We start from the raw sequence: 17271 nt of genomic DNA, 5'->3' as shown, positions 1-17271 counted from the left end.
ATTGGATTAAGGAGAAAAAAAGTGGGATAATAACAAAAAAGCTATGTTGGAAACGAGGGTTGCAGTCATTATGTTAAATTTATTTATTTATTCAGATTGGTGTGGATTTTAATCGCCGCCGAAACAAAAAGAAACACATTTCAAAAACACAGTGAAACCAAAGCGTGTTTGTAAATATTTGCATTTTAATAAACGTTACAAATACAAAACCATGTGTTGCTATTTAAAATAAGATCAATGACTGTACCTTAATATAGTCATTCCTGCAGCACATCATAGTCTCAATCAATAGGAATATAGTGTTACTTCATTTGAAGGTCACTCAAAGTGGCAAACACCAACACAAAATCCAGACAAACACAAACAAAAATCAATGCGCAGCTGTCTGAAGATGAGAGGAAAAGTTCTTGTCCTGGCCTCTGCTTAGGTACAAGTGTATAGAACCACCACACGGTGCCTCCTTGTGGTGAAGAGAGGGACTCAATTTGAGTTTTGAGAAGTTAATTGACTGAATTTACTGAAACAATTAAGAATAACTTTTACCAAACAAAATAAACACACCAGTCTAGATCATTGTCTCTGTTTGGACCTTAGAATTTACCTGTTATGAGAAAGAATACAGATTTAATTGTCACAAATGATATATTGCACATAAATCTTAAAAGCTTTAATTTCCCTTTTTTATAAAACGATGAACAGCAACAACAACGTTTGCTTTTACTAAAGAATCCACTGACGGGCTGGAAACCTGGCAGGTGACTTGATGATGAGATATTATTCACAACAAAACTAGTAAAAAATAAAGATTAAGTTGCAAAAAGGAGAAATCTATAAAAGCTGGTGTTCAGCAACAAGATGAATGGAACCTGGTTGACCTTAAAAGGAAACGTAAAGTTCTCTTTACATCATTGCCCCGATTAAGGCCATTATTTGTGATTTGTAAACTCAAAATAAAGTCTAATTTAATCAACACTGCATCTGTTGTTGTTGTAGCAGATTTTATTATTCTTACAACACACACGCCATAAAGAAATAATAATCACATTATTGATGTTTTTAGAATTTTAAAAACAGGCCTCAGACATTCATGGTTGAATCACACCATTAACTTGAGTTACTGGTATTAATCATGCGGCTGGTTGGTGTAAAAGTGCTTTGAGTGGTTAATAAAGGCTAAACGCACCTTATTATTAACGCAACTGCCCAATCAGCCAATCACATGTCGGTTACTCCGTGCATTTGGGAGCACAGACATGGTCAGGATGACCTGCTGAGGGTCAAACTAGTGATCTACTGGGATTTACCCCAAAAACTACACTATATGGACAAAAGTATGGTGTCAATTCAGGTGTTTTAATTCGGCTTTGGTCTCAGGCCCCTTTTCAATGAAGGACAATCTTAATGCTTTAGATACCAAGACATTTTTGGACAATGCTATGCTTCCAACTGTGTGCCAACAATTTTTATAGCAAGGACTATAAAGACATGGTTTGACTGAGTTTGGTGTGGAAGAACTTGACTTGTCAGGTCTTCTCGTCCCAACATCAGTGTCTGACCTCCATAAAATAATGCTCTGCAGAAGGAATGGACACAAATTCCCATAGAAACACTTCTTCCAAGAAGAGTGGAAGCTGTTAGAGCTGCAAAAGCGGGACATAGCAATACTTGTGTTTTATAGTGTCTCTCCAGGGTTTACAGGGAATGGTTTACAAAGGGGAAAAATGTCCAGTGTGCAGCAGTTCTCTGGACACAAATGCCACCGTTGTTGAGAATGACCAGACTGAAATGATTCTGTCGATTAGGCACTAATAATTCAAATCAGCACTTGTTAAAAACAACATATGCAGAGAAGCATCTCTGAAAGCACAGCAGGTCGGTCAAACCGGGAAGCAGACGGGCTCCATTAGCAGAAAACCACACCAGGTCTTTGTGTACCTAATCAAATGTTATGTTTAGTTATTACTAAATATTTCCAGCCAGTAACTGCCTGCTGCAGGTGGAACCATTAATGCAGCTATTAAAATTGACAAAACGACTTGTTTTTCCCCGTCTCGGCTCTCATTATCATGTCAGTTTATCTTTGAAACGTATCTAAATCATGAGTTCAGCCGTTCTTAAACATAATTTACGTCCATTCTTTAAATACGACTCTTTTCTCTCTCTCTCTCTTATAGAAGGAATGAGCAGTAGCATGTTACGTTGGACTGAAAAGCATATACTCACTCATATAGTACATTGAAGGTTTTTTTTCCTGCTGAGCGGTGGTTGATTAGAATCTGTACTCAAAAGCAAATGAAATGAATGCGTGTTGGAGGATTGGGTTAATGTTACTCCACCATTTAGTTTGATTATGTTAACTCTCTCCATATTGAACCACTTTAGACTCACACACGGGAGAGAGAGAGAGAGAGAAGCACAGAAGTGACTGGGGAGCTCTTACACTGACGATCAGGAAACAACCATTTATTCTTATTCCCAAGAGGAAAACTTTAATATTATGTTGCCCAATAAGCAAATATTGGTTACAACACGTGAGATATGCACCGCCTGCAACACTGAGACTTAGCGAAGAACTGCAGGGATCGATGTAAATGCCTGGATCGGTTAAACCAGACTTGTAAGCCAGGGTCTCCAAACTAATTTTCCCCAACCTTTTTAAATTAAGATTCATCTTTATTTTATTTTATTTTTTTAAAGCAGTTATGGGGAATTATGTGGTGAGATATTTGCATGAAAGTAAAAAGTACTAAACTTTTTCCAGGTGTAAACAAGTGTATATGTGGGTCTAGTTCATCTTCACAGTTTTGTGTAAATCCATGGTTTTCAAACGGTGGCTTTTATCAATTTGCTCTGTGGGAAACGTTTCGGTGAGATATTTTTAACTAGTATTATGGGATGTAGTCCTAACCTGGAATGAAACAAAACACTGCTTCCCAAAAATGCAGGTGTATACAAAAGGTTAAAGTGGTGGAAAGAGTCTCTAATTGGCATCTGTTTTTTTGTCTTGTTTTCTGCATGGTGCCCCCCCCCCCCCACACACACACACACACACACACACCCGTGAGTCTCAATGTTGAGACTGCAGGACTTTACGTTGATTCCCCCCCTCAAGAACTTAAACTACCTTATGTTTCAATAAAACTAGTCAGACAGGAAAGATGGGGCTCCTGTGCTCCAGTGTTTCAAATTAAGTGACCGTGACTGTATGTGTGGTGAAGTGCTTTTTATTTAAACACCCCAAGCACAACCACATTGATTTCAAATTTTTGGGGGGGCCTTAAACATCCACAAAAACCTTTAAAATGTCATATTCTTTAGTCGTTAGCTGTGGGTGTGGTAAAATGGCTCGACAGCGCCCCTTAAAGTCAGTTCTGGGAAACTCTTTGACTGAAAGATCCCAAATTCGGGAGGAACATGCATCAGGTTAATATGAGCAAAAAATTCTCTTGAAACCACATCCCAAATGCAACAGAACATCCGTTTTATGCATTTTGTGGCAATTTCTTTAACAATTTTACGTCTCATCCTTTAGACTGATAAATCTCCTATTATCTCATTCTTACTTCAAACATAAAGTGACATAAAGCAGGTGCAGGACACTTTTTTTGGTTATTGATTTATATTGATTTAAAAGCTGCATTTTTACCTGGGAGTAAAGTAAAGTAGGGAGTAGAGGACAGTCGAGAGGCATCAGCACAGCTGCCAAAAACCATCATTAGTAGCTGCTGAACAACAGCAGTGCAGCATGCCAAGCTGAGTCTGGTGCCATGCATGGAGGGCAGAGGATGGAGGGATGAAGGAGGATAGAAAAACAGAGCTTAGCTCATGAAAGACAAAGTTAGAGATAGCGAGTGGAGAGAACTTTGGGGAAGGATTAAGTGGTCTCCAACACTGATGAGCTGTGAGGTGCAGAGGCATCCCAGAGAGACCAGAACTGGAAGAGAGACATCAGGGGGAGGGGGAGGAGGAGGAGGAGAAGGAGACAGAAGCGAGGGAAATTAAAGAGAAGGAATTAGACAGGAGGAGGGTGAGGATGCAACTGGAGATGATGTGGGAATGCAAATGCAAATGAAGGAGACCTGTGTTAGGAAAAGCAAATCAAGGCCGATGGTGGGTGAAAAGGAAATGGTTACAAAAGGAGTAGAGAGATGAATATTGCTGTGTGGGAGACCAGAAGAAAGGAAAATGTGCTTATAGAGAAGAACAGTCCTTATGGACGTGTGAGTGTGTGTGCGCGCGCATGTGTTTGTTTGCAGAAAGGTTTTGCATGATTGTGCAGGTGCTTTCTCTCTCTCTCTCTCCCTCTCTCTCTGTCTCTCTCTCGTTACACGATTGAATCCACATCTTTTGCATTTTCGGTTTGGCCGTCTTTGTAGCAGCTGCCACTTTGTGTCTTCGTTCTTTTTCTTCACGTCCCACAAGAGTCGCTTCAAGTCCACAATGAAGAAGAACTGTGACTTTTATGTCTCAAGTAAACAGTCAATTTGCAGGAGATTTAACCTGAAGGTGACGTCACGCAGCCATTGGTATTTAAAGACTTTTGGTTCATGTTTGGTCCTCATGTATAAAAGAGTGCGCAGCTTTCATACTAAAAGACGGTGTATGCACAAAATTTGAAAAGTACCTACACAAAGAAAACTGATTTATAAAACCGTGCATACGCCAAGTCCTGCGCACCTTTTCTTTATACATCCCATCAAATGTAAAACTGAGCGGAGGTGAATGAGTAACACACCACGCCCCCTGTTCCACCCACAAATTAATATAATATAATAATATATTAAGTGACTCTGACGCCTTCTTCCTGAAGAAAAAGAACAAATGAGGCACCAAAGAAAGAGGGAAATAAAAGAAAGAGAAGGAAAGTGTGCGATCAACACATCAATTTATGATGTATAAATCTGTAAAAATATATTATTTTGGTCGTTTGCTTTTTTTGGAATTGGTGATAAACACGAAGGAACTAAATGTCAGGGTCACAGCGACTGCTCTCATATTAATATTATTATTGATGCTTTAAAAAACTGGCTGTGCATTGATAGTTCTGTGTAACATGTAGGTTTAGACATGATTTTTCCGTGTGAGCTGAATTTACAGATCATTTCAACGATCTATAAGTGTCACACGTCATCATCTACACACATTACACACAGAATAAGCAGACAGAGCTCACTGAGTTACTCCATGTAACCATTCATTACTGTCACTGATTGTGTTGTGGAAGCTGGGGAGGGAGGAAGAGGGAGGAAGAGGGGGGAAGAACATAATACTTCGTGGCCACGAAGTAAGTATAACATGCGCACGTTATAGCTATTATTTTACCGTAGAAAATATTAATCTGTGGAAAATTCATTTCAATAATTTGCTCAAAGTAAGCAAGTGAGTCTCAGGCACACACAGGTTTGTAGTGTGTGTGTGTGTGTGTGTGTGTGTGTCTGTGTGTGTGTGTGTGTGTGTGTTTGTGCACAGGATCAGTTTCATCTTCACTGTCCTCTCTGATGTTATCCACATACTGTTTGTTCAGGCAGACGTGGTGTATCAGTATTGTTTGTCACTGTAGACACATTAATAATATTATTTTGAAACACTGTGTTTCAGCAACAGGCGGAGATTGAAAGTGAAAGTGCGTCTGCTGTAGAGCAGCAGCAGCAGCAGTGTACTCAGGTGGAATTTGCTCCAGCCTACTGCGACTCTCATGTGGAGGATAAAGCTCTAGATGATGCTTTTATGACTAAATACAATACATTTCTTACACAATGTACCTTTTAATGGACATTTTGTCATCATGAATGTGTAAGTTTCTTGAACTGGGTGAACTGATTTCACTCTGAAAGAGGGACGCCATTTCGGCCAACTTCAGAATCTCCTAAAATAGGAATAACCATCACAGCGGGGTTTTTGCATGGCGCGCTAGAGGAGACAGAGAAGTGACATCTAGCAGCTTTTGTATACATCCAACTTGCCCGCCATCAAAGACCAGCTGTTTCTCCTCGGAGCTCGAGCTAGAAAACTACAACAAGCTCGTTTCTTGACATGTTTTCAGTCACTCTACATAAGTCACCCGGGTCATTAGTCTGATTAGTTGTAGTTCTATCCAGTTGAGGCATTTTGGTCTACCTACGTCTAAACACTTCCTCCTTAAATTCCCCCGAGGTATCGCATTCTCCAGAACGGGACAGACAGACAGACAGACAGACTGACTGACCATTAACTGGAAATCACAACGCCTCGGGCCACAGCTGTCCCCGGAGGCACTGAAACCTCACTCAGCATTAAACTGAAGTGTAGAAACACAGAAGAACAGTATATTATTTTTTCACTCTCGAGTGTGAACTTGTGTTTTCACAGCAGTTCCGTGCCTCTAAGAACACGTCGGCTGTCAATCTCGTCAAGTCGACGCAGATGTCTGCCTCGGAAATGATAGGTTCACAGATTTCTCAGTCCGCTGCTCATACAATCACAGAAAAAGGGTTGTGTTTGCTTTATTTACGGGTGAGTTATTTAAGTTTCATGGGTCAGAGTCTCTAAAGTATTACCATATAGACGTTAAAACTCTGCACTGTGCTCTAGTTGGATGAGTTGTTTAAATATTAGTTAATCTAATCGTTTAAACAGCCTGCAGGTTAAACAAAGAAAGTGTCATTTCATGTCATTGTGTCACATGATTATTTTGATCATATATTAGAGAATCCCAGGCTTACATTTCGATGTCTTTACTTTAAATCCAGCTTAAATTAAGTGTCCTTTTCTTAATTTTTTTTACATTTTCAACCAGATATTCAGCTTGGCCTAAAAAGCCATTTTCACAGTAGTGCTGGAGAAAATCAGCCTGTTTTCTTGCCTATTAAATCTTTTTCAATTGGACAAAATTGAATCACCTGCAGCATTGCCTCCCTCCCTCCCTCCCTCCCCCCTCTTTCTGTCTCTCCATTTACATCATTTGCATCGTAATGCTCCCTTCCTCTTCTTAACATTCTCCACGGCACATGTCGTTTTTTATTGTCTTTTTCTTTTTATTGTCCACCTGCTGTTTTTTTCTGTTCAACTCATCCAGACATGAGAGTCTTGTTGTTATCTCCGCTGTCAGATCTGTTTATTCCTCACAACACAACAGAGGTGCTGTTGTTGTTGTTGGCAGACGGTGTGAAGAGTAAGATGTGCACGATTCATCACCTGCAAATCAGATACAGTCAATATTCTCCTTGTTGACTGTCTTCGGGGCATATTAGAGGACATTAATTGATACAAACATCAGCCATTATCTGGGCTGTGTGGGTGGATAAATCTTTTCATTAAATATATGCCAGTTGAGTAAGAGATTATTTATGACTGAATTTTGTATTTATGGTTATTTTATAACTCGGTTTGGTTGAATGTGTGATCGCTCAAAGATAGTGTGACTAAAGTGAATTAACTTTTTATGATGATGATTGCCTTTCTTTTTAATCTACGCCACAATAAAAAAACACAATTTAGCTGTTACATAAAATAAAATACATTTAGAATTAAAAAAACATGATTTAAAGATTCTAAAAGGTAAGGTGCACTATTACCCTACAACCAGTGTGCGTTTACATCCCTGTTAAGAGTCTGATTTTAAGGTGGACGAAGACAATAGTTTGGTTTTCTGTAAACATGAAATCAAACTATTCTTAGTCAGACTAACCTAGATACCTAGATAATTCGATTCAAAGTCCAATTACTCCTGCATGTATATGCTTTAACCTAAAGCAGGGGTCTCATACTCAAACGACCTGGGGGCCACTGAAGTGTCTAGTGTGGTCAGTAGGGGGCCAATCATGTTAAAAAAGAAAAATGATGAGAAAAATATGTGTCAAAATAATAATATTCATGATGACATTTCACAGAATTTCAAAATAAAAGTGTGGGACGTTGAATAGTTCACAATAAAAAGATATTTGTGACATAAAATTGAATCTATTCATTAGAAAAACATTAAAATGAACTCTCTAATACTTGATGTTAAGTCAGTGGCAGGTTTGAGTCCCCTGGCTTAAACAGACTGGAGTCAGACGCTGCACATGCACCAACATTTCCTCCCCGGTCTTTGTCCTTGGATGCACAAGGAGATGACGTTTAAACTGCGGCACTGTTGCCAACACAGCAACCACAGGAGCCGTGCTCCATCTCATGTGTATCACGACTAACATGTACAGCATTTATGAAACATACAGGACCACAGCACGACCCATCTCACTGCTCGTTGTTTGTTTCTCTGTGACGTGAAGGTCAACAGGAAACTGATTCAGTAGCTGATAGAGACATAGCATTAGACGTGTCATAATGACGACATCCTTGTGTCTCTGACACTAAAATACAGACAGAGATCACAGTGGGATCAGTGTCAGCTATAGGGTGAGTTTAAACGGCCAAGAATTTCACAGCTGTTGCATCATTACTGGAAAGACACAGTGGAAACCTTCTTACTTTCCCTCTGACATATTTCTTCTTATACTTCACTGCCTTTTTCCTCTTTTTTTCTTTACGTCAGCTGTTTTTTTTAATATACAGTATGTGCTTCTGCTCCTCTGACCACAGCTCACCAAGTCTGACTGCATCCCTTCAGTCTGACACACGGCTGATTTAAGGACTCGCATTGACTACCATTCATGTGGACAGCCTGAACAAACCCTAACCTGTTGTTTTGCGTACTTGTGTCTCGAGTAGAACTCTGCACAGTGCTGTGTTCATTCAAGGCTTAACCTTGAAAAAGCACTTTAAAGTTGTGGGGCAAAGAAAGGTGTGTACGTTTTCTTGAGGCCTCACAAAGACAAAAATACAAGTACACACACACACACGTGTGTGCACACAGAAGGAAACTAAATTTAAAGTCTGTCATATCCAATTTGTCTGCAGAAAATAAACTGCACATCCTAACCATACTCTTCCTCTGTCTCTCTCTCTCCCTCTGTCCCTCTCTGTCTCTCTCTCCCTCCCTCCCTCTCTAGATGTTACAGCCGCAGTTTAAACCCCACAGCATCCAGCAGGTGCTGCTGAGACTGTTCCAGGTATTTCATATTATTAATTCATCCTTCCATTGCCACGGTACTTTTCAAATCAACCCCAAGTCAATTACTTCACACTCGTGGGCGAAGGCAGTGGGGGAACAGATTGACTTTTATTGGACATTAGCTTTATCAACGAGCCAGCTCATTTCCCTCTAATGCACCTGTATGTCTTATTTAAAGCTGTGTGTTTTAAATGTCTCAGTCTGGCTTCCCTCAGGTCAAAAAAAAGGTGCTCATGATTTTTTCATGGAGGGTCTCATGAAGAATTCACCCCCCCGCCCCCAGTATAGAGATCAGGATGTATGTTTACAGTCAGGGTCTGAGCTGCAGGTTGGGTTATTAATGCGTCTCCTGCTGTTCCACTGCAGACGCCCCCGTTTCATTTAGCTTCAATCCAAGCGTGGCTGTGTACTTTTATTTTTTTAGGTGATTCCAGGAAGGACGCCGTACGGCTCGTGGGATCCCGGGCGCTGCCTGCGCTGCGCGGTGGTGGGAAACTCCGGCAACCTCCGCGGGGCTGGATACGGCCCCACCATAGATGGACACAACTATATCATGAGGTGAGAGGCGCACATGGAACGAATGGAGGAGCGAGCCAATAGAAAAGTGGGTGGGTGCTAGATTTCTTAAAGTAACTGAAATTGGACGCTGGGCTGCAATAATGTTGTGTTCCAGTCGCTCCAAGTCGGTAGTTTCAACTGGAACACTCGGAATAACCTCACAAATCCTGACATAGGACCTCCGTTGTTAAAATACTTCTACTTTATTGCAATTCTGTTGTATTTGGTTCTCATTAAGTCAGTTGTTCAGTTGTACACATGGCTCTGTACTGTAAATGCATGTAAATTGATGTAAATGGCAAAAGTGTAAATGCAGTCTTTGGATTTGAAGTAACTCACTGTGGGATGTAAAGAGACAGAATCTTCCACGTCCACATTGAAAATGAAAGAAATGTGGATTCAAACACGTAAAGTGTAATCCCACGTGGACAAAAGGGGGAGGAGTCTGGGACAACAAGCCTCACGCTGGTTGGACAAGATGGTGAGGAAAGTTTGTAACAGTTGACGCAAGAGTGGACTAAGCCAATGGCAACATTTGGAGGCAGTAGCTGGTGTTAGATACAGTAGATACACTGATTATGTATAATTTCAACACTTTTTATATCAAGAACCACCTGAGAAAATATTGAGCTCTGTTGAAATAACACCATTATCACCAATGTTAAAATACAGGTTGAGCAAAGTCAGTTAGGGCATTAGATTAAGATGGAGCGAGAGATAAAGTGACTTAAATTATTATTATTATATGAGTTGATATGAGTATGAGTGGTGGTACAGGTACCACAGTTTGAGAGGCATGGGATTAAACTATAAGAGCCAGCAAGATGAAAGCTGAGAGTGGGAGACAAAGAGGAGGAGGAGGAGGATAGACACTGGAAGGAAGAGGATTATACCGTGCACAGTGTGTTTTCATTGAAGTTACATCATCACCGTATTTGCGTGTGAGGGGGAGATGAACTTAAAAGATAGATGATGGGAGACGGAATGAATCAGAAAAAGGGAAATTGCAGAATAAAGAAGCAGACAGCTGATGTGTGGGTCTGATACTATATTTAACCTCGGTGCTAAATGCTGGCCGCTGTCCAACTCTCCCATTATTCAACAGAGAGCGAGGTCACCTGACTCAAAGATGAGTCGTCGCTTTGTCTCAGACTCTGTATTAATGTCCGTCATCAGTGATGTTATCAGAGTACATGAACAGGATTAAATGACAGAGAAAGAGAGGGGAAAAAGTGGGATTAGCCATGTGTAGAATCAAAGCTCTACACATGCTGCTGTAACATGAAATACCATTTAAACTGTTAGTGCTCATATTGTGGCGGTGGCTACATATACGGTGCGTCCCATTTACATGGATGACATCGCCGACAGGATTTGGCATGCATACTTATTACCAAGAGAATTTTCTCCAAAATCCAAAACTGGAGATGGACTAGGCTGTGATCCATAATGCTAATCCACAAAAAGTTCAATCTTTATTTGTAACATCAGTTCAATATATATTAGTGTCTCAAAAGCGATATAATATTTTTTTAAAAATACTGTGAAACTGTAGCGGGGGATGTCAGAGGACGTCTTTATTTTTGTCCTCAGTGCTGCCCTCGTGTGGTCACATCTCTCAGGACTCGGTCTTTCTTACACACACACACACACACAGTAAATCCTTTTGTAGCAGCTTTCATTGTGTCAGAGGCTGATTGTTGTCAGCGGACGTGTTGTCTCCTGCAGCGTGCATCTGTGTGTGTGTGTGTGTCTGTGTGTGTGTGTGTTTTGAAAGCCTCAGCAGGGCCGACGAGCGCTCTGTGCGCTCCAGACATTAGCATCCATTAGCAGTGCATTGTCAGCAGACCTGCGTGGGCAGGCCTCAAACATCCATCTCCTGTTTACCCCCCCCCCCTCTCTCCGCTGTAGTTTGATCCTCATTCCTCTGGCCCACAGCCGCGCTGCCCACCACTGCTGCCCACCACTGTCTGCTGTTTGTCTCGCGGTCTCTGAACAAACATCTGCTTTGTTCGCTGACACATGTGTAGGCACACTCGGCAGCTCAGTAGTTTTTTTTAGTTCAGGTGAATCCTTCATGTTTACATTAGCGGCGCACTCCTACGTACACTGAGTCACATGTGCTGTAAACACTGGAACAGTGATGCTCCATTTTTGTTTAGAAACACTTAAATCCTGCTCCATATTCGTGAAGCTCGTGCTACATGACCCGGAAAAATAAGTGGCTCTAGTTTAGGGCTGCAGCTAACGGTTATTTTCTCGATGAATCGAGTCATCGTTTGGACCATAAAATGACAAAAGATATTGATCACTGTTTGTCAAACCTGGAAATGATGATGTTCTCAAATGTCCAGAAACCAATAATGATTCACTTTTAATGATTTCTTAGTTATATGGAGCAAAGAAACCAGAAAATATTCACATTTAAGAAGCTGAAAAATCACAGAAACAAACTCAAATAATCGATTATCAAAATAGTTGAGGATTCATTGAGTAATTAATTAACAGTCAATGAATGTGCGGCATTTTTGTTTGCGTGCCGGAACAAGCTGTGATGTTTTTGGTAGTCCGTCTTCTGATTTACCAATAAGACTTTACACTGAAATTTAGCAGCACTTGTTCAATTTTATGATTTAAGTTGAATTAAATATAAATGTAATCCAAATTAGGTCCATTATTCGTATAATTGGACTCTTTGATTCTGTAGGGTAGAGGCCAGGTCTAATCTTTTACTTTACCTTTATGAAAGGGATTTAAATCATTTTTCAGTTGAATGAATAAACACATGTTTCAAGGTGTGTTTGTTTGTGAAAGTGAGTTGGAAGCGTTCCCGGCTTTTAATGTTGTGAAGCCGACACCGGGATTATTTTCTCTGTTTTAACATACTTAAGACAACATACTAAATACTGTATTACATAAAACACTTAATAAAGGCCTATTATTCTAATTCTAACTTTTTTATTTTTACATACTTATAGCAGTTTTTTTGATTCCCTGTATTATTATGAAGTTAAATATTCATTATAATATAATGTTACAATTAAACAACCACCTATAAGTGTAGCAGACCAGAAAGACATCACTAGAAAATAAATCAGAAATACCTACGGTAGATGACTGGATTGAGATTATGTCATTTTTAAGATGGAAAGAATCACTTTTTCAGTTTCAGAAAAGATGGCTGGATTACATTTGTTACACCTGTTCAACCATCATTTGTATAGACGACACATTTCGGCCTTTTGTTCTGTTTTTGTTGTTTTGTTTTGTTCTGTTTATGTCTACTTCTGTGCGAAGTGATTTGAGGATTATAAAGGTTTTCGATGCTCTGTACGTATTTTCATTTTTATATTCACATCTTTAGCTATTCTGCTGCTCTATACCGGTTTTGCATTGTCTTTTGGAAGACTCATAGAATGATAGCATCACTGCGAGCACTATGTAACTGTCTCAGTTTATATGGACCTGGAGATAGGTCAATAAAAAAGGAGAAGAAAAGAAATGAAACATAATCTTATGTTAACAGCAATGGTGTTTCCTCTGAGACACTGAAGTGGATTATTTCATAGCTCAGCCTCAAGAGAGGACGCGTGACCTGCCGACTCCTGAAGGATTACTGATGCTGTTCCTCCTCCTCCTTATTCTTGCTCCTAGGATTAATCTGGCTCCCACCGTGGGCTACGAGGAGGACGCAGGCAGCCGCACCACGCACCACTTCATGTACCCGGAGAGCGCCAAGAACCTGGCGGCCAACGTCAGCTTCGTCCTGGTTCCATTCAAGACGCTGGATCTCGTCTGGATCACCAGCGCTCTGTCCACGGGCCAGATTCGATTGTAAGGATTAAGACACACACACGTGAACACACACACACACACACACTGGAACTTGACACACACGCTGAAAAGTTGCTGTCCAGTATTTGACACACACACACACACACACACACACACACACACACACAGACAGTAAAGTCATTGGGTTGGAAAGATCTGTCAGCTGTTCGTCATCCTGGATTTATAACTGCAGCAATCACTTAAAGTGCTGATTGAAAATGTTTGATAAATCTCTCTCTCTCTCTCTCACTCACTCACTCACTCACTCTCTCTCTCTCTCTCTCCCCCTCTCTCTCTCACTCACTCACTCACTCTCTCTCCCCCTCTCTTTCTCCCTCTCTCTCTCTCTCAGTACCTACGCTCCAGTGAAGCAGTTCCTCCGTGTGGATAAAGACAAGGTGTGAATTTCCATCTACTACTTTTAGATAGACAGTCCCACACACACACACACACACAATCGTTGATGAAGGATTACACTTAGATTATCAAAGAAATTCTCATTGTTTCAAGTAATCATCTGCTTTGGCTCTTTAATCCATGAAAATAAATGAATGTGAATGAATCCTCCCGCTGTGAAGACTTGGTAAAAAAACATCTTCAGCCGTTCACCCGAGACTTTTCAGGGATTCACGGTGTCTTTGGAGCCGAGCCGACACAATATACTCTAATACACGGTGGTTTCAGGAGATTTTCCCGCTCCACTGCGAAGCTGGAAGCAGCAGCAGCAGCAGCAGCAGCAGCATAAAGCCCCGTTTGTTTTGACTCTGCATCATGTGGAGGGAGATGATGAATCTATTATTAATATTCATGTGTTCAACGGTGCTTTCAGAGAGCGTCGCCTGTAGTAGACTGTATTTAGACTCTTGTGTGCACGCAAGAGTCTAAATACACACCATCCACTCACGTGTTACTACAGCGACTGCTTTGGTCTGACACCTAGCTGAGACGTCTTTGTCCCACAGGTGTCTCACCTTTAAAAAGCACACAGAAAGGCTCTGCCACTTTATTTAACCTTCCTAAAGACGAGGACATGAAGTAGAGAAGAAGAGCAGACTCCTGCTGTGAGAATTAGTTCAAATCACACCTGTTAACCCTTTACACTACAGAATAATATGGCCAGAAATCAGCCTTAAAAAGGTCGGAAGGACCTCAGGACCGAAATCTGACCCTCTTTTTAAATGTTTTTAATGACATTTATGTCTTGAATAACTTTCTTTCAGGTCCAAATCTTTAACCCAGCGTTCTTTAAATACATCCACGACCACTGGACGAGCCATCACGGACGCTACCCCTCCACGGGCATGCTCGTGCTCTTCTTTGCCCTTCACATCTGCGATGAGGTGAGTGTTTCGCTCTCCTCGCTCACTGTGAATCCACCGTGCTGTGTCTTCTCACGCTCACGCGCCACTCGTCAATAATCTCCTGCAGGTGAACGTGTTTGGATTTGGGGCGGACAGCAGAGGGAACTGGCACCACTACTGGGAGCAGAACCGCTACTCCGGAGAGTTCAGGAAGACGGGCGTCCACGACGCGGACTACGAGGCCCAGATAATCGAGCGGCTCGCCAAGGCCGGCAAAATCACCGTGTTCCCTGGGAAATAAGCGGCTAATCACAGACCCAGTGCGTTTAATGTTAGAAGAAAACTCTGGAGAGGCTGCGTAGAATGTGTGTGATGTTCTAGCTGTCGCTCTTTAGTTTTGATTCCCAGTTTAAAGCTAGATAAAGAGGCCGCTTCACAATCAGCGCACCATTCTTGGATCATAGTGTTGCCTCTTCCTGGACGTGTTGATCTATATGTAGGTCTGAAACTAACGCTGAAGAGTTCACCTCTAATGTCCCTGACCACTGATCCGTTTCCCAGAGCAGATTCACCACAAATATCCTCCACCTCTGGACTCAATCTGGCGGAAAACATTTCCCTTTTATGATAATTTAATCCACGTTTATTAACAAAAAAACACTCAACATCTAACATACTGAGACGACCACAGTTGGGGCTTTTGTTTTGCAGCTTCATGGCGTCTCACGGCAAATTTACAGCTCATCGTCGGCGCCTGACCTGTTGGATATTTATGAAGACGAGGAGCCCGAAGGCCTTCACACGGAAAATTGAGGACACAAACTGTGGCGATATTGGATTTTATTGTACTGTCAAACACCTTGAAGGCACCAGGGCGACTTTTAACAGCTCCATTAGGACCTCGGGGACATTGTTTGATTTGCCGTCACGCGAGAAAAAAAAAAAATTGTTCTCCTCGAATCACAAATGAGGTAAAAAAAAACGTCTCTCTCGCCACTTTTCCACCATTAATAACTCAACTTTATGTGAGTTCTGCCTCAAAAGACTGTTTCATAGACTGTGTGTGTCTTTGATGGGTCATTAAAGACTTGTTATAAGATGATTGGTGACTGCTGGGGGGTTCTGTCCTCCAAACCCTTCCAGATCCTGACCAGCGTTTGCAGATGGCACTGAACATCAGCTCCTCCAGTCTGACTTTCACTGCCCACGGCAACCTCAGTCCTCGCTGCTGGAGAGTATTACCGAGACTCTTTAACGAGGCCCAAAAGTCCACCTCCTGGGATTTCATGTTTGGATGGAGACAGGCCCGTTTCTGGACTGGAGTTTAATCCCCATGTGGCCCGCAAGGCTCTAATTTGGGAGAGGGAGCGCGGCGCAGACAGAGAGCTGGAGAATGAAGAGCCAGTCTGACAAAGGCCAGTATTAGAAACGCAGCATTTGCTCCAGCGTTTCTTCAGTGATGTTTATCTGCAGCAGCTTCACCACGTGAAATGAAATGAAGCAAAAACAACAAAACTGCTTCATTTCATTTTCCACCCCCCGTCACTAATCTCAACTCTCCAGCCTGACTCTTTTATCCCTCTGAAGTTAAGAGACTGTGACTGACTCTGGCCCAGATTTAGGACCTTCATGATTGGGCGAAGGAAAATGCCCAGTGGATTTGGGAACTATTTAACTTGTCAGCAGCTCGGCTTCGTTAACCACCAGCTCCTGGTCCCTGCTCAGCCAATTAAAAAACGTCAGATAATGTCTGGAGGGCGCTGCAGCCACCAGACAGGCAGACAGGCAGACAGACAGACAGACAGACAGACGCCTTAGACTTCACCTCTGTACAGCATAAAGTGTGCACCTCCTGCTCAATGCACATATTCCTCCTGCAGATGTTGTTTGTTGCTGTGTTGAGTTTACACTTTCAGTGGATTTATACTTTTGGCTCAGATCAGATCCTCGTTACCGTCCAGGTGGCACATTATCATCATCCCGTGTCATTGTCACATAATATCCATTTGCACATTTATAGCCTCCATTGTTGGTCATTTACACTTGAACTGCACCAAGGACACGCAAACAAGTGTCGGGAAACTGAGACATCTGTGAAAAAGGAGGAGATGAAAGTGTAAATCTAAAGGTCATAGGTCAGAGAATAATATCTTCACTGCCCATTTCACACTTAACTCATGTGTGGGTTTGAATATTTATTGACCAGCATTAATGCGGCTACTTCTCACAGTCGTACAGTGATTCCCAAAGACTGGGTCGGGGCCCACAAACGGGCCATGGGGACTCCAAACTAAATTTGCAGAATTTTCCCAACTTTTCAAAGTTCAGATTTGTGTGTATTTTGTTTGAAATAACACGTGTAAAATGAAGCTGTTATTCATTTATGAGATATCTGTTCATTTTACTAAGTCATAATCATATTAGGGGTTACCATGGTTGTAAATCTAGTCATGATTTATATTGAGATTTGGGTCACAATAGTTTGCCAGAAGGTTTGGGGAACACTGTGATAGAATCCAAACAACATTCAAAGTTTCAGGCTCCATG

At 41.5% G+C, this 17271-nt stretch overlaps 1 protein-coding gene across 1 annotated transcript in view; it reads left to right on the top strand.

The window, feature by feature from the left end:
- st3gal2 (ST3 beta-galactoside alpha-2,3-sialyltransferase 2) overlaps positions 1-15884 on the top strand; it is a 28282-nt gene extending 12398 nt beyond the window's left edge. Inside the window, exons 4-9 of the mRNA XM_058645512.1 lie at positions 8970-9029; positions 9456-9589; positions 13244-13423; positions 13776-13821; positions 14644-14763; positions 14852-15884. Of these exons, the coding sequence (XP_058501495.1) occupies positions 8970-9029; positions 9456-9589; positions 13244-13423; positions 13776-13821; positions 14644-14763; positions 14852-15025 (714 nt within the window). The 3' untranslated portion in view covers positions 15026-15884. The remainder of the gene's footprint in view (positions 1-8969; positions 9030-9455; positions 9590-13243; positions 13424-13775; positions 13822-14643; positions 14764-14851) is intronic.
- The last annotated feature ends 1387 nt before the right edge of the window (positions 15885-17271 follow it).

This window comes from Solea solea, chromosome 12 (assembly GCF_958295425.1).
Source record: "Solea solea chromosome 12, fSolSol10.1, whole genome shotgun sequence".
Taxonomy (NCBI): domain Eukaryota; kingdom Metazoa; phylum Chordata; class Actinopteri; order Pleuronectiformes; family Soleidae; genus Solea; species Solea solea.
Note: the sequence above shows the minus strand (reverse complement) of the source record. Positions and strands in the feature narration are given on the sequence as shown.